The sequence below is a fragment of the Dromiciops gliroides genome, chromosome 2 (assembly GCF_019393635.1).
Source record: "Dromiciops gliroides isolate mDroGli1 chromosome 2, mDroGli1.pri, whole genome shotgun sequence".
Taxonomy (NCBI): domain Eukaryota; kingdom Metazoa; phylum Chordata; class Mammalia; order Microbiotheria; family Microbiotheriidae; genus Dromiciops; species Dromiciops gliroides.
In genome coordinates this window covers 69806954-69828447 of record NC_057862.1, presented here as the reverse complement: position 1 = coordinate 69828447, position 21494 = coordinate 69806954, and the positions used below count along the sequence as shown (strand labels likewise).

Genomic DNA, 21494 nt, shown 5'->3' with positions numbered 1-21494 from the left:
GGAAATGACTTGATAAGCTCGGATGACATCTTCCCCATGGCACCTAGTTATTAATGGATACTCTCTGACTCAACCTACTTTGGGGGAATGCAAGACTACTTGGGCAAGGGTGGGCCAGGAGTGACCCGGGCATGAAAACAAGCAAGCCTTTGTTGCCATGGAGATATTTTTGGAATGCCTCAAGGGTAAAGAATCCAGAGGGATATTAATAATAAAGCTGACATTCCTCTTGTAGCCCTTGAAGGGTTCACTAAGTATTTTATACACACTATCTCCCATGATCCTCTCAATGACCTTGGGAGGCATAACCTCCAGGTGCATGTCTGTTTTATGGAAGTTAAATGCTTGCTCATGGTCACACAGGCCTCTTACTATGTGCTAGACTCTAGGTAGTTGCTGGAGAGAAAAAGAGAAAAAGAAAAAAGTCCCTGGCTTCAAGAAGCTTACATTCTACCCAAGGAGATGTTTACTCATGTAAGCATGAACAAAATAAACACAGGGTCTTTTCTTACAGTGGGAGGGAGGCACTAGAAGACACAAGGTTCCTATAAGTCACCACAACCTTGTTGGCCCTAAGGCTCTTCAGGGCTGTATCAGCAAAAGCATGACCATTTTGTGATTCTCCCAGGGCCATCTTTGAAGGGTTTCTCTAGAGCTGAATGTGCCCAAGGAATGGATGAGCCCCAATCTCTGGTATTCTTCTGAGCTCCTTTTTGGTCCTATTTTGTATAAGTTACAGGATCCCTGGAGAGTTCTGCTATGCTGAAGTCTATTGGGTGAAAAAAACACAAATGGCTCTTGGAATGAGGCCACCCAATGAAAGACCTCTTAAGGCGGTAGGGTAGGACGCCAAGAGTGCTTTGAGCCTGAAACCTAATCTAAAAATGATGCCGCCTGTAGAAAAGTACAATGAGAGTCCTAGATAAAACCTCTCCAGCAGTGAGGGCCTCAAGCACTAATGCTACCTTCCTTGATAAAAGTCCAATTACCAGGATCCCACTAGGTTACAGGAAAGGAAGAAAATGTTTGCAGGATTATGGATCTAAACTTGAAAGGGACCTCGGAATCCATCATATCCATTTAGTAGATGAGGAAACTGTAGGCCAGGGAAGTTAAGCAATTTCCCAAAGATCACATAGGTCAGAAGCATTAGAAGCTTTTGAAGTATTTGAACCCAAGGCCCCCAAATGCAGAATCAATGTTCTTTCCACTGCACCAAATAGAAAACATAAGAACTTTCAAAGCCAGAACCAGAAAGCGTCCATTAGTAAAAGTTGGTTTAGAGTTAGGGGGTTTTCTTGCGTTTCACGTATCAGCCACCTAATAATAATAACACATGATTTTCATATCTCCCCATTGCCCCCATTCCTCAAAGAGAGAAGATAATAGAGATAGAGCTAAAGAGGTAGCCTAGTCTGATGGTTAAAGTGCTGAACTTAGAGTCAGGAAGACTTGGCTTCGAATCTGATATTAGCAACGTGACCACAAACAAGGTCTTTAATCTCCATGGGCCTCGGTTTATTCATCTATAAAATGGGCATAATAATTTTCGCAATACCTCACAGCGTGTTTATACGGCTCAGTTAAGATAACGTAAAAAAGTGCTTTGCAAACCTCAAATGCTAAATGAAATCATAGATTTAGAGTTAGAACAGAACTCCAAAGTCATCTATACCAACCTCTTTTTTTCACAGTTGAGGAAACTGATTTTCAAAGAGTTCTAAAGACTTATTCAAGATCACACAAGAAGGGAGGGTTTGAACTGAGGTCTTCCTGAATATGGCTTAATAATTTCATCCATTCACTATATTATGCAGCCAACTATTATTAACTTTTAACTCCATATCTTAAGCCTTAAGAGAAGTGAGATATCTATGATCATTCAAGCTTACCAGTGGAGATAGGGAAAAAATGGAAATCTCTAATTTGAGGATGAGATATACTTCTCATCTCAAAATGGCCTGTCCTTCTGTAAATGAAGTTTGTAATAGGACAAACTCCTATTACAATTTCTCTCATACAGTAACGGTTGGCCCAGTTACACAACATGTATTATGACCATGGGAACCATGGGAAGGTACGTGTGTAGAAAGAGATTTGAACTGTAAGTGTATGAGCACAGTAAGTTGAGTGAATAGGAGGCACCTAGGGATGCCCTTTGGCAGAGACATACTGGCCTTATGAATGGCTAAACATATCTATGCCCTCCACTGGCTTTCTCAGATACTCCCTCTCTCTGTCTCATTTTTCCTTTCTGTTAAAAGGGGATACAGGTGGGGCAGCTAGGTGGCACAATGGATAGAGCACCAGCCCTGGAGTCAGGAGGACCTGAGTTCAAATCCGGCCTCAGACACTTATCACTTACTAGCTGTGTGACCCTGGGCAAGTCACTTAACCCCAATTGTCTCACCAAAAAAAAAAAAAGAAAAAAAAAAGGGGATACAGGAAATAACAAAGTTTTTGGAAGTACAAGACCTTAGAATCACACATTTAGAGATGTTATAGAACTAGTCCAACTCACACATTTTGTAGATGGGAAAACTGAGGCCCAAAGACAATTAGCAACTTGGTCAAGGTCACCTAGGTCTTGAGTGGCAGAACCAAAATCGAAATCCCTACCCTTTTACCCAGATTCCAGTGCTCTTTCCACAACACTATAGTGGTAATATATTCCTGATTTATTTTTTAAAATGACTATTTCCCATCATTTTGAAGGTAAATAATTTAGAACTAACTTGCATAAATGAATTGGTTCCTTTCTTTCTGGAAAAGAAAACTAAAGAGTTAAATAAGGAACCTTTTGTTTAATAACATGGCAAATGAAGTTTAAAATCGTTTAGCTGTTTGTCATCTCCCTTCCTGTTATCCTTTTTTTTTTTCAGAGTAAGCTCTGCACTGAATTTAGTTGCCTATTACTTCAATATGGTCCATTTCCCAAGAATGTTTTAAAAGCCCATATACTGACTAATCCCTGGATAACAATAATAAAGATGCATCTGAGGTCTCAAATTGAAAAATGTGGTAAAGGATGGTCTCGTTGGGCAATAGCATACCTCATAGACTCATAAAGATCAAAGTTTTAGAGCTGGAAAGGAGGGGATGATAAAGGCATCCAGTCCACTGCCTCCCCCCCCACACATTGAGGTCAAGAAAAGTGACCCACATCATACTGGTAGCGTTTGGAAGAGCTGGGATTTAACTCATCTTCTGATTCCAGAGCTTGCCTCTTTGCAGGAGTCTTTCCTGTGATCTTGACTTAGGAAAACAAAACAAAATTCATTTCCCTGTCTTTTCTTCCCTAGTATTGTGGTGTTTGTTGTTTTTTTCATTTCTTTAAGTCATGCCTTTTGCCACATTCCTCCTCTGGGCTCCAAAGTCAGAGAAAATAATAATGAAGAAAGGTAGATGGGTATCCTGTCTTTTTCCCTAGTAGGTTTTGCTCCTGCTCCCTCCTTGGGCTTTGGAAGGGAGGAATGAGCCCAGACCACTGGTATGTTAATTCTGCGGGATTGCTCTTAGAATGGAGGGCCCTGGCCCAGGAAGAGCGCCTCACCACATCTCCATTTCTTCTTTTCTAAGCTGGAACAAGGACATTCATCTGTCTGAAGTTATGCTAGTTCTCCTCCTGTACATTGTCTAGCTTAGACCACATCAGGACTTTTGTATTTAGCTCTGAGGATCACATTCTTATCAGATGGAAGCTGTCTAAAGAAAGGCTACCAGCACACTAAAGGGTCTGGAGATCTTGCTATTCAGTGTTCAGCTGAAGGAGCTAGAGATGTTTAGCTTAGAGAAAGAGAATCCTCCTATGGGAAATATAATGGTTGCTTTCGGTCCTCAAAGGGATATCATGTAGCAAAAGGCGTTTCTTCTATTTGGCCTGAGAAAAAATAAATAGAAACAGTAGAAGTTGCAGAGAGATAAGTTTCGGTTTGACATCAGGAAAAATTGCCTGACCATTAACCTTACCTGAAAGAGGCAGTTAGATGGATCAGGGGATAGAGTGTCTTTTTTTTTTTTTTTTAAGGCAGGCAATTGGGGTTAAGTGACTTGCCCAAGGTCACACAGCTAGTAAGTGTTAAGTGTCTGAGGCCGGATTTGAACTCAGGTACTCCTGACTCCAGGGCCGGTGCTTATCCACTGCGCCACCTAGCTGCCCCAGGGGATAGAGTGTTGATCCCAGCATCAGAAAGATCTGAGTTCAAATCTGGCCTCAGATATTCACTGGTTATGTAACCCTGGGCAAGTCAATTAAGTCAGTTTCCTCATCTGTAAAATGAGCTGGAGAAGGAAATAGCAAACCACTCCAGTATCTTTGCCAAGAAAACCCCAAATGGGGTCATGAAGAGTCAGATACAACTGAGCAACAACAACAAAAAGTAGAATGGGTTGCCTTGAGAAAGAGGAGGGTCTCCTGCACTCCCAGTAAAGATCTTCAGAAAGAGAGTTGTTTGACCACTTGTAAAGTATTTTAGAGAAGGGAAGTTTTTCAGTGATGCTTTGGACTAGATGGCAGCTATAATCCCTGCTAGCTCTTGGAATCTTTGACTCTGGTGTCAAAGAAATCATCAGTTACATTTCCTGTCATTTTTCTGTTTGTAATGTAGTTGGGATCTTCCAGAAGGAATTATCTTTGCCCCTCTTTCCCTGAGGGTTCTGGAGCATTCTCCCCCTCTCTACTCAACAAAAACCTACTCCTTTTCCTCCCTGAACACCATGCTTCTCTGATTCCTGCTCATTTTTCATAATTGTTTCCCTTGGTTTCTAGTTGTTTATTTGTTCAAATCATCTGTCCATCTGCATCTTCTACTGTTAGACAAACACATAAACCCACATCCAGGAACTGTGATTCCATAGATATGGAAACTGGCTTACTTATTGTCTTAAAGAGTTGCCCAAGCTTCCGGCAGGTTAAGTTACTTGTCCCAGACCACACAATTTGGAAGTGTCAGAGGTTAGATTTGAACCCAATCTTCCTGACTCCCAAGCCCAATACTCCATATATGGCACCATATATGAATGTCTTTATATACAAATGGTGAAGGGTTGTAGAGAAACCCGCAGGGGACCTCACCAAAGTCATCCTAAGCATTGGTTAGGAAGTAGTGCCCTAAAGACACTAACAGGGATTTGGAAAAGGAATAATACATTTGCTCCAAAGGGCCAGATTTAATTTATTTCCTCCCTGCTTACCATTTAAGTAGAGAGCAATTCCACAAAAGTGGAATTTGGGATAATTCTTCAGTATTCTTGTGCAGGGATGTTCTATTGTGCCAAGTGATGCCATAGCAAAATAATTTGAGGCTGTTTTGCGGACAAGTTGCATTAGCTCATTAAGGGGAGGAGATTCCCTGGTAGCTGCGGTGAAGCTAATTGCTCCCATTATGAGAGTGGAGAATTGCAGGGCAAAAATTCACCCATGATGAACACTGTAGACTTTAAGTCATTCCACATAGAGATTAACTTATGTGGTATATAGGTGATGTCAGCCAGTATGGCAAGTGCTCTGAGAATAGGGGAATATCTGCTTTACACCATGAGGATTGCTCTAAAATCTGAGAACTTCCATCCATCATCTTCATCTCCCCACATTTCTATCTCCCAACTGGAGCTACATGTAAAAAGTCTTCCTGCCCATTTGTTTCCCATCTTTTGCTTCCTCAAAAAGAAACAGTCGCAAAAACTATTGTTTTAAAAAAAAGGAAATAAGCATCTCTTTTGAAGTATCTGTGGGTTTCCACCATGCATGTCCCACCCTGCCCCATCACCCCGTTTTTGGAATACCTCTGAAAGAAGAGGTTGTTTGATGCATTGACAGCTGTACTGAGAGCAAATGAGAACCCTGGTTATCAGTGATTCAGAGGTCAGTGGATGCTAATCAGAGAGATATGATGACACCCCAATCAAAATGTCTCCATTCTCTCCTGAATTTCAGTCCCACATCATCAGCTGCCTGTTGGACATCTCTTTTTCAATGTCCTATGGGCATCTCAAACTCAACATGTGAAGAAATCATCATCTTCTCCCATAAACTTATATATCCCCAAAGAGTATTAACATTCTTCTCATTTTAGAGTAGGTAACTCATCATGGAGGACAGTCCTTGACTATTTCTTTCACTAAGTTCCCATAGCCAATCAGTTAACAAGACATTGCATTCTACTTCCAAAATGTCTCTTCCATTTGCTCCTTTTTTTCCTACTCATCCAGCCACCAGTTTAGTTCTAGCCCTCATTAATTTTTGTCTTAGATAACTTTAAAAATCTACTAATTGACCTCCTGATTCAAGTTTCTTTGCTCCCTAATTCATCCTTCACATGGCTACCCAAATCTTCCTAAAGCTTAAGTCTAACCATGTCCCTCTCTTTCTCAAATAGCAACTATCTATTGCCTCTAGTAAAAAGATACAAACTCCTTATCTCAGCATTTTAAATTCTTTGTCATTTTCAAACCATGTTGTTAGTATTCTAGCCATCACTAGAAAAAGAACTCTGCCCCTGTGACCTCTGAGCTTTTACTTTATTTTTTTCTGTAATGAGACATTTCCTATATCCACTTGCCAGGCACTTCCAAACCATTCTGGTACACTTGTACTATCCTCCTTACCTATCTCCCCTTGATGTTATCTTCCCTGTTGGATTGTCTTGCTTGCTTATATTTGTATTGCCAGTACTTAGCATAGTGCTTGTCACATAGTAGGTGCTTACTAAATGGTTTATAATTCACTCATTCATACAATCTAGCTCTATCTTTCTTTTCAAGCCTTATTCCATACAATTTCCCCTTCATACATTCTGAATTCCAGTCAAACTGGAATACTAGCTATTGCCTAGACTTGATATTACATCTCTTATTTCTGTCCTTTTACACAAGCCATTTGCCATGGCTGGAATGCACTCCCTCCACACTATTGTCTCAAGGCTCAATTCAGATGTCACCTTGTACAGGAAACCTTCCTTGATATCTACCACTCCCCCAGCAGGGTTAGTTAATGCTCTTTCCCTCCATAGTTTTCCTGGTGCTTCATTTTATATGCTGTATCCTCACAGACCACCTCCTTCTTATCTTTGTATCCCCACTATGTAGCATAGTGTCTTACACATGGTAGGTACCTAAATATTTGTTGTATTCAATTGACTTGAATTGAATCTTGTTTTCTGTGGTATTGCTCCTGTCTGATTCTCCTCCTATTCTTCCTTCTTGTGCCCTCTTCAGTCTCCCTTCATCTACCTCCTACTCCCTAAGTATTTGTCTCCCAGTGTTCTGTCATGGATCTTCTTCTCTGTCTACTCTTTCTCCCTTAGGTTCAGTTATCATTCATATGCAGGTAACTCCCAAATCTATATCTCTTCTAAATTTTAGTTCTTTGCCTAGACAACTTGTAGGCATCTCAAACTCAAGATCTCAAATCAGCTTTTATATGAGCAGCGAGGGGGTACCATAGTGCACAGAATGCCAGGCCTGGAGTCAGTAAGACTCATCTTTGTGAGTTCAAATCTGACCTCAGAAATTCACTAGTTATGTGACCCTGGGCAAGTCGCTTAAGCCTGTTTGTTTCAGTTTCCTCATCTGTAAAGTGAGCTGGAGAAGGAAATGACAGCCCACTCCAGTATCTTTGCCAAGAAAACCCCAATTGGAGTCACAAAGAATCTGAAATAACTGAACAAAACCAAAAACATTTATATAGTGCTTTAAGGATTGCAAAACATTTTTACAAATATTATCTCACTTATCCTCACAGTAGGTACTATTATTTATCTCCATCTTACATATGAAGAACTAAAGTTTAAGATAGTAACAGCTAGAAATGTCTGAGGATGGATTTGTATCCAGATCTCCCTGACTCCAGATCCAGTGTGCTGTATGCATTGGGCACTTTAACTGCCTCTTTGTATCCCTAATGCCCAGCACAGTGTCTTGAGTTTAGTAGAAGTTTAATAAATGTTGACTTGCAGAAATGGATCCAAAGTTATCCCATTTTGAGACATTGTCTTGTTGGCTGAGGGAAGCTAGCACCACCCAGAAAATCCAAAGCAATCCAGCCCTGGAACCCATCTGCTGAGGCTACATTCTCCCCTCAGTAGAATGACAGAATACAGGCCCCCATCTCTGCCCCAAATCTTATATACCAATGGATTTTCCATTGCATAGAAAATGATGGGTCTTAAGTGCTTCGGGTTTTCCTGGTGGTTTCATAGGAGGAAAAACTCCTAAGAAAGAGTCATGTCATTGTTTTAGAGAATTTGGAGCTAGAATTGGACTCCTTGCTATTGGTTCGTGGCTATGGTAGAGAGAATCCTGCCTCCTTGCAAGCCTTTGTTGTGTAGATCTGCCAAGGCAATCACTTGGTTGTAGAAACACTTACTCTGCTGGATTTTAACCACTGTCGGCTTTTCTGTTTATGCGTTTGCCCTCCTTCATGTGGTATATGCTTTGTTGGCTTGTGATTCATGACCAGGGCCTTACTTGGCACTGCGTCAGCCATGGGGCAGGGGGGGAGGAGGGGACATGGACAGCAATCCAGATGTTTAGAGAAAAGCATTGGCATTTTATAGCCAATCCAAGAAAGTGGTAAATCTTCCCCCATGAGCTGCTGTTATAAATTCAGGCTCAGGTTCTATCCTCAAAGCTTAGGCGTAACCAGAAGCAGGCCATAATCTGGAAGTACTAATGGACTGGTGGATGAGGTATGGGGTTGGGTAGAAAAACCTATGTACATTTCAGGTGTGGTTCTACTTGTGTGGCCCCAGACTCATGAGGCAAGTACTTAGTGATACTTGTGGAGGGTCCGTGGTACTCTGTGCTTAAGACTATAACTCATGGAATCAGGGAACCTTGGTTTGGATCCTGGCTCCAGCAGGTCCCTTCCAGGTTTACTGTGAAGGTAAAAATGAGATCGTGTATGCAGAGGGTCAGTGTGGATAGGGCAATGGCCCGGCAGTCAGGAAGACCACGGTTCAAATCCTGCCTCAGACACTTACTAGCTCTGTGACTCTGGGCAAGTTGCTTAACCTCCCTGTGCCTCAGTTTCTTTATCTGTAAAAGGGGGATGGAAATAGCACTTCCTTTACAGAGTAGTTGTGAGAATTGAGTGAGACGATATATGTAAAGTGCTTTGGAAACCTTAAAGTACCCTATAAATGCTGGTTGTTATTATTTTTTAAATTTTCAAACACTACATAAATGTCAGCTATTATTATAACCAGCTGTGTGACTCTTGGCAAACTTTTTAGCTTCATTACAAAATGAAGATAATAATACTTGTACTGCCTACCTCACAGGGTTGTTGGTAGGGAAAAACTTTTGTACATCTAAAAGGGCTATATAAAAGTGAGTTATTATCTGTATTATCCAACCAGAAGAGTCAACAAAGAGCTTGTAAACAAGAAGACCATGGTACAAATCCTGCCTTTGACACGTGCTAGCTGTGTGATCACAGGCAAGTGATTTAACCTCTTGGTGCCACCAGTAAATCTCTAAGCCAAAAAAAACCAACCCAAAAACCAAAACTATATACTAGTTGGCTACCTGTGCTGGTGGAGGGAGATTCCAAACCAGAATTCCCCACACCATTGAAATCCTAGGTTTGCAACAAGAACAAAAGACTTTTTTTTTTAAAGCAACCAGCATTCCTCATTCCCTAACTGTTCACGTGTGTACTGATCTTGTCTCCATCATGCCTGAGTGGATGAGTCAAGTGAGATGAAGAATCTATAAATGGAGTTGTGAAGGGGCTAGGATGTTGTTCTGACTCTTGAAGGAGGAAAGAGGTGAATAGTGATAGGGAAGCTCTATCCCCAGTTTACCTCTTAGATAATCACACTGGCTTGCTGGAATAACAAAATCCAGGCCTATTCATTAGAACAAGTACTTAGAGCAGCCAGATTTCTAATGTAAGGAGGAAACTCAGTTGCCTGCCTTATAGGCTAACCCTTTTGTCTGTAAACAGCTTAGTTGACAAGTATTTTAGTTTCTCTCTTTCTCTCTCCCTCAGTTTCTCTCTGTCTCTTACTATGACTTTCTCTCTCTCTCTCTCTCTCTCTCTCTCTCTCTCTCTCTCTCTCTCTCGTTTCTCTATCTCTCTGTTTTTCTGTCTCTCTGCTTCTCTGTCTCTTTTTTCTTCTCTCCCTGTTTCTCTTTCTCTGTCTTTTTTCTCTCTTTCTCTCTGCCTCTTTCTTTCTCTGTCTCAATGCTTCTATTTCTCTCTGTCTTTTTGCCTCTTTCTCTGTTTCTCTCTCTCCTTTTCTCTTTTTCTCTCTTCCTCTCTGTCCGCCTTTTTCTTTCTTTCTCTCTGTCTCAATACATCTATTTCTCTCAATGTCTATCTCTGTGTGTCTCTCTCTCTCTTTCTCTCCCTCTCTCATTCAAGGAGGATGAAGATAAAGAACAGCCTATTAGAGTTGGTAGTTAAAATAATTGTTGCTGACTTTGGAGAGACCAGTTTCAATTGAGTAATAAGGTTGGAACCAATATTGGAGGGGGTTAGTGTGTGATTCAAGGAATAGAAATTTTAGTGCTAGATAAGTCATCTAATTCACTTCCCTCATTTTACAGATGAGGAAAGTGAGGGAAATGACTTGCCCAAGGTCCTGCAGCTAGCTAGTGCAGAGTTAAGATTAAACCCCCAAAGTCCCCAATGCCCAATTCAGGACTTTTCCCTGTACAGTGCTGTCTTTTAGTATTGGCCTACAGAATATCCAAAATGATGTAGTTGCAAGCCATGTTATAATGGGGCTCTGGAGACTCCAACTCTAGATGGACACAGAGGAAGAAAGGATCTGGCGCCAAACTTGTGGGGTTTGTTCCTGAAAAAGAACAAACTGATAGCATGGGGATGTTCTTTCTTATTGTTTGCTCAGCCTCATCTTCTCTGCACCTTTCATTTGTCTTGTTTTAGGCACCACAGTTATCTCAGTGGGGTTAAAAGGATGTTTGCCATGGGGGCAGCTAGGTGGTGCAGTGGATAAAGCACTGGCCCTGGAGATTCAGGAGGACCTGAGTGCAAATCCAACCTCAGATGCTTGACACTTACTAGCTGTGTGACCCTGGACAAGTCACTCAACCCTCATTGCCCCGAAAAAAGAAAAAAGAAAGCATCTTTGCCAGAGTCATCTTTTCATCATTTCATAAAATCTTTTATTTTGGGGATTTAGAAAAAAAAAAGTTCTAACGAACTTTAGTAAACATGACCATTTCCATATCCAAAGAACAGAAAGAGGATTGTATTTGACGGCACTTTTAACAGGATCTCAGGGCTGGAAGAGACTCGAGGTCATTTAAGCCAACCTCCCACTCAATTCAAGAATTCCCATTATAACAACTCAAATGGATATCCTTCTTCTGCTGAAACAGTTCCAGTAATGGGGAGGTCACTACACCATGATGCGACCCATCCTATTTCCAGTTAGTTCTAACGGGTAGAAAGTCCATCATAAATGAGCTGCCTTCTTGTAATTTCTCCATATCAGGCCCCACGTCCCTCAGGAGCTATATAGAATAAGTCAAGTCTCTTGTTCACATTATAACACTTTCAAGGCAAGAATCTTATCCCTGCTGGGTCTTCTCTCTTCTGAACTAAAACACCCCCAGTTCCTTTCACTGCTTTGTCAGACCTCCCTACTTTCTCTTCATTCTTCAGAACTGTAACCAGTTTGGGCCTCTTCTTCCCATGAAGACTTGGTACTGTCCCCCAACTAACCCTCCTCTGTTCATACATTCACTATACCCTGTTCTACCATATTGCATATATTTGAAATAATCTCATGCAAGATCCTTTTCAATGCTTGTTCTGCTTTCCTAGAGCATTAGGTTAGGATGAAAGGGATGCAGATCTTGGCTTCTCCTATCATCTGTACTTGATGTTTATTTTCCTCTGTGTGGTTCCATGTCAAGTCTTTTACAGGGCAGTAGGGGAAGGGAGGAGAGCAGAAAAGAAAAATAAATTATGTTCAAACAAAGGAGCTAATATTAAGCAATATATTTGACCGGCATATTGATGGGTGGTTCATGGACTTTGAAATGCAAGCTCTTGATGAGGTAGAGTCATATTGCTTTATAAAGAATCAGCATCTAGCTCCAAGACAGTCCCAGAGGACTAATAATGAAGTAGACTATCTACCTCCAAAAAACTGATATTGATTGAACACAGACTGAAGCATGCTATTTTTTACTTTTTTTCATTGTTTTTCTTTTACTCAAGTTTTCTTATACAAAATGACTAATGTGGGGGCAGCTAGGTGGTGCAGTGGATAAATCACCAGCCCTGGATTCACGAGGACCTGAGTTCAAATTCGGCCTCAAATACTTGACACTTACTAGCGGTGTGACCCTGGGCAAGTCATTTAACCCTCATTGCCCCACAAAAAAAAAATAGCAAAAAATAAGTGACTAATGTGGTAGTGTTTTACATAATTGCATATGTGTAACCTATATGATTGCTTGCTGCCTCAGGGAGGAGGGAGAGAAAAGAGGGAAGGAGGGATAGAATTTGGAACTCAGAACCTTAAATTAAAATGTTTATTATTTTTAAAAAAGAATAACTGGGTGACCATGGACAAATTACTTAAACCTCTATTAACCTTAGTTTGGGGCGGCTAGGTGGCGCAGTGGATAAAGTACCAGCCCTGGAGTAAGGAGGGCCTGAGTTCAAATCTAGCCTCAGACACTTACTAGCTGTGCAACCCGGAGCAAGTCATTTAAACCCTATTTGCCTCAGTTTCCTTATCTATAGAATGACTAGAGAAGGAAATGGCAAACCACTCCAGTATCTTTGCCAAGAAAACCTCAAATGAGGTCATGAAGAGTTGGACAGAACTGAAACTGAAATGACTAAACAACACCAAAGCCTTAGTGTCCTCATGATAATATTAATAATCACTATAATATAGTGTTGTTATTAGGATCAAATGTATATAAAGTACTATAGAAATATCAACTGCTGGGGCAGCTAGGTGGCGCAGTGGATAAAGCACCAGCCCTGGATTCAGGAGGACCTGAGTTCAAATCCGACCTTACACACTTGACACTTACTAGCCGTGTGACCCTGGGCAAGTCACTTAACCCTCATTGCCCTGCCTCCCCCCAATAAAGAAAGAAATGTGAACTGCTTACTATACAAAGCTCTGTGGTATAGTGTATAGAGAGCTGACTTTGGAGTTAAGAAGACCTGAGTTCAAGCCTTGACTCTGGTATACACTAGCTATATGATCAAAGACAAGTATTGTAATTGCTCAGTATCCAAGGCAACTCTCTAAGAAGAAGGCAATCTGCTCTGGCGGAGGGAGTTTCCACACTAGTAGTTCCCTACAAGAATGAAATCACAGGTCCCAAAATACATATGTGTATTTATTCGTGTGTTTATACGTGTGTTGTTCAGTTGTATCAGAATCATTTTGATCCCAAATGGGATCATGAAGAGTCAGACACAACTAAAAAGCAACTTGGGGGCAGCTAGGTGGTACAGTAGATAAAACACTGGCCCTGAATTCAGGAGGGTCTGAGTTCAAATCCAGCCTCAAACACTTGACACTAGTGGTGTGACCCTGAGCAAGTCACTTAACCCTCATTGCCCCACCAAAAATAAGTAAATAAATAAATAAATTTTTAAAAGCAACTCAACAACAACAGAATGTGTAATGCACTGTCTTAATCTTTGAGGGAAAATGAATGACTGGCAATATAGAAAAATCAGAGGACTACTCCCATGTTATATCCTGGCAAGTTCACATATGTGTCTTGGACTGAAAGGGGTTGGAAGATACTTTTTTACTGACTCTCTGGGTTGGTAGTCAGTAGACTAGGTTCTACTTCCAGCTGTGTGATCTTGAACAAACTACTTAACCTCCCTACCTCTATTTCCTCATCTTAAAAATGGGAATAATTATCATCCTATCCGTAATGACTTGAGAGTCATGGACCCTCATCGTAGACTGGAAAATCTGATGAACATCCAGAAGCACTATCCAGATGCCAAAAAGATTATTAATATGAACAGGAAAGATAACACAATACATTCTTTTTACAACTCTTTTCAGACTTCTTCCTCTACTTTGCAGTATATATATGACCATAGCATATATTACCAAGTGGGATGAGAAATCTATAAATGGAGACCTGAAAGGGCTAGGATGTTGCTGTTCTGGCTACTGAAAGAGGAAAGAGGTGAACAGTGATGGGGAAATTCTTTCCCCAACCTACAGCCATCTATTCCCATTCATAGTGCGTCCTAGGAAAGACCATGGAGCCAACTGGTCCAGGTTTCTTTCTTTATTAGCCCAACTCCGGTGATAGATATCCTCACAGAGATCATTCATTAAGAACATCATGGAGTAAATAAGACTGAAGTTTCTGAGGAAGGGACCTACTTCTTTGGCCTTTTTTTTTTTTGCAGGGGAATGAGGGTTAAGTGACTTGCCCAGGGTCACACAGCTAGTGTCTGAGTCTGAATTTGAACTCAGGTCCTCCTGAATCCAGGGCTGGTGATTTATCCACTGCACCACCTAGCAGCCCCCTCTTTGGCCTTTTAGAAGCAAGGTACCTATGATCTAGCAGCATCATTGAGTGGAAAGATCACTCCAACAGAGGGCATATATTCGAATCCTTACTGCAAATTACCTTTCTGCCCTTAAGCAAATAACTTCATCTTTCTAGGCCTCAGTTTCCTCATCAATAACCCAAAGGAGTTGAACTAAATGATCTCTGAGGTAGATCTCAGCCATTAGTCAAATAATTCTATGGTTCCTTTCTTCTCCTAGAAAGTTGTTAACGTTAAGGATATTGCCATGGCAAAGGACTAAAAGGCATGTAATCTATTAAGTGAATGATTTTTGGATCTTCTAATTAATCTTGGAATCCAACTCACCTGTGTTTTTGTTTAGGTCAGGCAGCGTGAGACATCACTGGACAGAAATTTACTCCTTTGTTGAAAGTCTGGCTGAAAAATTCATAAGGTACAACTTTTCAAAATTGAAATCAGATTTTCCATCTCTTTGGAGCTAACATTTACTTCCTCATTATATTACATAGACAGATTTGTCCTTTAGATGGGACTGAGCTTGGAAGAGGGCTCTTAAGGCAAGAGGGGAATAAGGAGCTCAGGGGAGAAGGTCAGGAGGAGGAGTAGGTAGCAGAATGAACTAGATACTTCCCTTAGAGAATTCATTTCAATTACTATGATTATAAACCTATACTGACTGCTTGCAACCTTGGTGGGGATGGAAGGGAAGGGAGGGAAGGAATGAGAGAGGTATAGAATTTGGAACTCTAAACTTTAAATAAGTAAATAAATTATAAAATTAAATCACTATGATTATTATAGAACATCTGAGTATTGTTACTTGCAAGGGTCATGGTGGTTGTGGTGGTGGTGGTGGAAAAGATGGTATCCGGGGAATCAGGCTCTTTTTTATGAGCCCAATTCACCCTGACTGTGTTTAGTGCACTAAGGCTCAGGGTAGTTTCTCTCCTCATTGCCAAAGTTAGTTGGGGGGTGGGGGGGTGGGAAGGTAAGTAGAAGGGATAGTGACTTTGTAGGGACCTTTCTCCTTTATCTGGAACCAAAATGGAAAAGAGCCAAGAAGAAATGAGTCATTCCCATCTTATACTTCCTATTATCATCATTTCTAAGAGGTTGATACCAGAGATAGAGGTGGAAGTAATTTTTCTTTTCTGTAAAATGTACCAAAGAGATTTTTATTGTACAAAATATTTTATTGCCTTTCTAGCCCAATGTTGCGGATGTCTTTCATTGTCTTCTCCTCCAAGGGAACTACCATCATGAAGTTGACAGAAGATAGGCAAGTACTTCCCTCACAGGTTCATGATATCCTTTGCCATGTCCACACAGGAGGACATTGCTTGGGAATTGAGTTGATTTATCCAGATATTTCAGAATATTTCAGCTAATGAAAAGTAACATCTAGATATCAATGAAATAAGGCAAAGCATGTATAGGGTTGGCTTAGCTCTGGGCAGAGTTGAGAAACAAACAAACAAAATGTCTTCAATACCTCTCATCCCCTATTTAATATCCGGGCAATTTATTTTTTTGTAAATATTCATCCATTTCATTTAGATTGTCAGATTTCTTGGCATACAGTTGGGCAAAATAGTTAATTATTGCTTTAATTTCCTCTTCATTGGTGGCACATTTGCCCTTTTCATTTTTGATACTGGTCATTTGGTTTTAATATCCCCTAGACTGCCAATGTCCCTATCAGGTTGAAGACTGAATCCTCATGATTCAAGTCTTTCCCTCATTCTTCCTTCTACAACCAATCAAAACTTCCCATTCCTAGGTCCTGTCTCCATAGGACTTTCTCTCCAACAGGGCATTGGTAAACTCATATTAGCCAAGGTGTTAATGGCTGATAATGGCCTTCCCTTTCAGATACAATCCATGTCTATCTAGATCCCAAAAGCATAACCAGTGTTTGTTTGTTTTGTTGGCTGTTATTCAAGGGGCTTTTCCCCTCAACCATATATTAAATTCTACAAGTGTTTTTATTTTATTTTTATCATAAAAGTATTTTATTATTTTCTAGTTACATGTAGAGATAGTTTTCAACATTTATTTTTATAAGATTTCTAGTTTCAAATTTTTCTCCCTTCCCTCCCCCCTCCCCCAGACAGCAAGCAATCTGATCTACAAGTATTTTTAAATATTTACTATATTTCAGGCACTGTGCTAGGTACTAGGAATACAAAGATAAAAACAGAAAACTCCTTACTTTTAAGAAGCTTATATTCCATAGGTGGAAAGTTTAGAGAATATGATTGTAGACAATTAAATACAAAATATATACTAAGTAATTTCTGGGGGTTGGTGCTAATTCCTGGTGGTTCCTATAGGAGGTTGCACTTGGGCTGAGCTTTGAAATATACAAGGGATGGGGCAACTAGGTGGCACAGTGGATAAAGCACCAGCCCTGAATTCAGGAGGACCTGAGTTCAAATCCAGCCTCAGACACTTGACACTTACTAGCTGTGTGACCCTGGGCAAGTCACTTAACTCCCATTGCCCTGCAAAAAAAAAAAAGAAAGAAAGAAATATACAAGGAATTCTATCAGGTGGAGGTGAGGAAGGAGTTCATTCTGTGTATAAAAGACAGCCTGTGCAAAGACTTGGATGTTGGAGATGTCATATCGTGTGTAGGCAGCAGCAAGCAGGTCAGTTAGAATGTCAAGTGTGTGAAAGAGAGTAACATGCTATTTACTGAGTATTCCTCACATATGCCAACTGTGTTGGCCCAGATCATCACCAGCCTTTACAATAAGTCTGGAAAGATAGTGAAAGACTTTAAAAGCCAAAGGGAGAAATTTGTATTTATCCTAGAGGTAAGAGGCAGCCAGTGCATTTCCTGAGCAGAGGAGTGACAGGGTCAGATCTAATCTTTAGGAAGATCTCTTTGGCAGCTGTGTGGAGGATGGATTGGAGAGAAGGGGAGGCTGTAGGCAGAGTGTCAGATATCAGGGTAGGGAACAGAGACACAAGATGGGAGATATATTGTGGACTGATAATACTGATAATTGATTAGATTTGAGATGTGATAAAGGAAAACAGTTGAGGATGACAAAGAGGTTGGCTACTTCAGAGACTGTGATGCCATCCACAGAAAGAGAGAATCTTAAGGCATAATCCATGGTCGTCAGCGACTGGTGGAGGCCTACTACTACTACTACTACTCCCCCTTTACACAATCTTTCTATTGTATTTAAAGGTAAAGTCAGCCAGCCCTGAGAGGCTGGATTGTCTATATTATCCATCCATGCTGACCCAAATTCATAGCTCCCTAGGACTGAGAACTGGGAGGAATTTTAGAATAGATGTTGAGCTCCACAGGACCTGAAACATCATCTACTCCTTCCCCCTTCATTGACAGAGGGGCAGTGTGTACCCAGGACATACAAATAGCAAGTATTTGGGGTCCTCTGACTTCAGATCTAATGTATTTTGCCTTTTCCCTAGATGACTACACAAGCCTCTCCTTTGGCTTGCCTGGCAGACACAGCCCCAGCATATGTCTTAATCTGTTCATTGAGTATTCTTCAAATATGCCAACTGTGTTGGCCCGGATCACCGCTGGCCTTTACAACCCATATGCTTTTAATAGCAACTGACAAAGTTTATGTTGCTGCTAACAACCCAAGAATTGTTGCTAAATGGTACTTCTATTTTACAAGAAAGTTCTGTTTTTCCAACTTTTGGTGATTTAAAAAAAAAGACTATTTGTAATCAAGGGAGCTAAAAAAAACCCACCTTGGCTGGAGATTTGTCTAGTTTTATAGAACAAACCTGAGTGAGGGAGGACATGCTGTTGGAGAAACTTAGGCTTCTGGGGTTGAAGGTAAAATAAGTAAAATGGGTAGTGGTGGGATAGGGATGAAAGAAGAACAATGGAACAGGAAGAGAGAAATAAGGAAAGGACACAGAATGTAAGCTCCCTGAAGTCAGGGATTTATGGCTTTTGTCTTTGTCCATTGCCCAGAACAGAGTACCTGGCATGTAGTGGATACTTGCTACGTTAAAAAATGTTTTTTTTCAAACCTAGTCCTTACAGCTGAATTGCAATTACATTGTACAACATTAAGAAGGGAAGGAAATAAGCATTTATAAACATGATGATAATAATAAAAATCATCATAACTAACATTTATTATAGTACCTTCTACATGGCAGGCCCAGACTAAGTACTTTTATAAAGATCATCACATTTAATTCTCACAACAACCCTGGGAAGTAGGTACTATTATCATTTCCATTTTATAGCTGAAAACACTGAGGCAGACCGAGATTGAGCGACTCACCCAGAGACACAGCCAGTAAACATCAGGAGCTGCATTCAAACTCCAGTCTTCCAGATTCCAGGCCTAGAGCTCTATCTACTGTGCCACCAGCTGCCTCTAGAAGCAGTCAATAACAAAGGACCTACCTGCTTGCTCATTATTTATAGTCACAGGACAGGAAATGAAGTACTGCTTTTTGAAGGTCTGCGCCCCTAGACTGGACCCAGTGTGGTCTTGGTGACCTCTCAGGGGTGTCTTCACAGGAAAAAAACCCAACCCGTCTGTGTATGGGAGACAAATCAAATTAGGTCCTCCAGTTTAGAACTCCCTTCTCTCCTTCATTGTTGCCTCCTCCCTCCATCCCCTCTTACTGTGGTGACAACCAAGGACTGACTAGGGGCCAAGAACAAAACCCTTCTTTGAAAATGATGCAGTCAGTTAGAAAGAGGCCTACTGTATCGGGGCCATTTGTGAGTGTTCTTTCCTGTCCAAGCAACACACTGATTTGGTAATGCTTCAGAGTCAGAAGAGAGGTATTTAAAAAGAACTTTCATTTTATTTCTTTATTTCAGAGAAGCAATACGCCGGGGTCTAGAAGTCCTTCGGTATGAAGTGCCTGGAGGAGACACGTTCATGCATAAAGGATTTGAAAGGGTAGAGACTGCAGGACCTGGGGGATTTTATCATGGGTTACAAATTCTGCTTTTATTGCCTTTGTTGGATTTCATTGAAGAACTAAAATCTTTCTTTCATCTTCTTCTCCTCCTTCTCCTCCTCTTTCTTCTTCTTCTTCCTTTTTTATTTTTGTAGGCAAATGAGCAGATTTACCATGAAAACTATGGAGGTAGGATACCTGTGTGTTTCCTTGTCATTGTTCTCATTTTCTGGAAGACATTCTTTCCCTTCCTTTGAGCTTTGGTTAGCAGTGCCAAAGAAAAAAAAAATGAGGTGGTGGGGGGTGTTCTGATTGAACACCGGAATTCAGATGACAATAGCCAGTTTTGATTTCCTTTTTGATTTGTTCCCAACTGCAACAGACGCATTCCTGTCTCTCCATTCATAGAGCATTTCCATTTTTTGAGTTCTGTTGACCTTAAGTGTTTATGGCTGTGCCATCCACATAATCTAAGCAGCAGGTTCATATTAGAACAAAGCTGTCAGAATCAATGGTCCCCTTAATTTGAGATTATACTGGTAACAGTATTTGAAAGATTAAAAAAAAGGTTCAAGTGGGGAGTGGGGAAGGGAACTTAACTGATACTGAAGTCTGGACATGCCCTCGGTGTCCTAGATAAGTTAACTAAGTGAATGGTTCCATACAAGATTATATCTGACTTTTTCCCCCTGATTTCCTTGGACAGCTCAAAAGAATATGTCATCCTTAAATGCAGGAAACAGATTATAATTCTGAAGGAAGTACTGGGGAAGAATTACATAAATAGAACCAGGCACTTTGTGGCAATTTGAATGAAACATTTTACAATGCAACTTGGCCAGTGGGAACTCTGGGGAAAAAAGCATGGTCTCTGAAGTCAGAGGACCTGGGTTCAAATCCTGACTCTTGATGCTTCCTAGCTATGTGAACTTATGCAAGTGAATTAACCTGCCTGGGATAAAGTGCTTTCTCTGTAAAATAAGGCATTTGTGGACCCCTGGGGGTCCCTTCTAGGTCTGTGATCCTAAAGTCTAATCCTTTAGAACTGATTACAAGGATTTCACATTCCCTTCTCAGCACAGATTCAACAACAAAGAATGGTAATAAACTGGTTTACCCATAAGATTTGACTCTTACCATTAAGTCTCTAGTTCATAACATTTTGTGACAAATGATTGGATAGTCTCCCCAAGGATACAAATCAAAATTTCCTTTGAAAAAAGACTAAGACTCCATCTATTCACTTCAGCTGACATCACCAATGTTTTGTAAGGATGCTAGAGTCTCTGTATGCAGGATGCCTCTTACCTGCTAATAGCAGATTGGTACATATCTTATACTTCCATGTGACCAGAACCACAACCATGGTGGGGTGAATAGGGCTGTTTCTCAGGATGCTATATTTAGGGGGTGCTAACAGCACTCCCAATTCTTCAGCAGCATAAAACCAACAGGAGTTAGCACCTAGTTAGCAAAAGCAATTAGTTATAATAGGAAGCTTTCAGATATAGACCGAGGTGAGCTCTTCTTCTCCATCCCCTCCCCCTGCACATATTAACTTCCCTATCAGTAACCTCCTGCTGGTGTCTCAGGATCTCTCTCTCCCCACATTGGGTTGGTGTGTCACCTTCCACAGTCAACCGAGGTGTTCTTCATGCCACTTGCCCTATGCATGACTTGTGGTACTTGCCCTACTCTAAAAATGCCTAGTTATACCTCTGTGCTGATGTAATCCCAGTAATCCTGTTATTCACAGGTCTCCATACTGCTAGTGTAATCATTGCTCTGACGGATGGAGAACTGCAGGAGGAACAGTTTTATTTTGCAGAGAAAGAAGTAAGTCTCATTTACCACCATCAGCATTTCCATCCAATTCATTACAATTTTTTGAGCTTCAAATATTGTTTAAACTTCCTTCTTGAGCTTCAAACTGAACAGTTTCTTTCATTTAGGCTGACAGAGCCAGGGCCTTTGGGGCTATTGTCTACTGCGTGGGAGTAAAAGATTTCAATGAGACACAGGTAACATGGAACAAAAGTCATTGGGTTCTCCATTG

At 40.8% G+C, this 21494-nt stretch overlaps 1 protein-coding gene across 1 annotated transcript in view; it reads left to right on the top strand.

The window, feature by feature from the left end:
* The window catches only part of ANTXRL (ANTXR like), a 97965-nt gene that overhangs the window by 6507 nt on the left and 69964 nt on the right, over positions 1-21494 (top strand). The window contains exons 2-7 of the mRNA XM_043980149.1: positions 14877-14948; positions 15723-15794; positions 19356-19437; positions 19594-19627; positions 21195-21274; positions 21391-21459. Coding sequence (XP_043836084.1) covers positions 14877-14948; positions 15723-15794; positions 19356-19437; positions 19594-19627; positions 21195-21274; positions 21391-21459 — 409 coding nt within the window. The remainder of the gene's footprint in view (positions 1-14876; positions 14949-15722; positions 15795-19355; positions 19438-19593; positions 19628-21194; positions 21275-21390; positions 21460-21494) is intronic.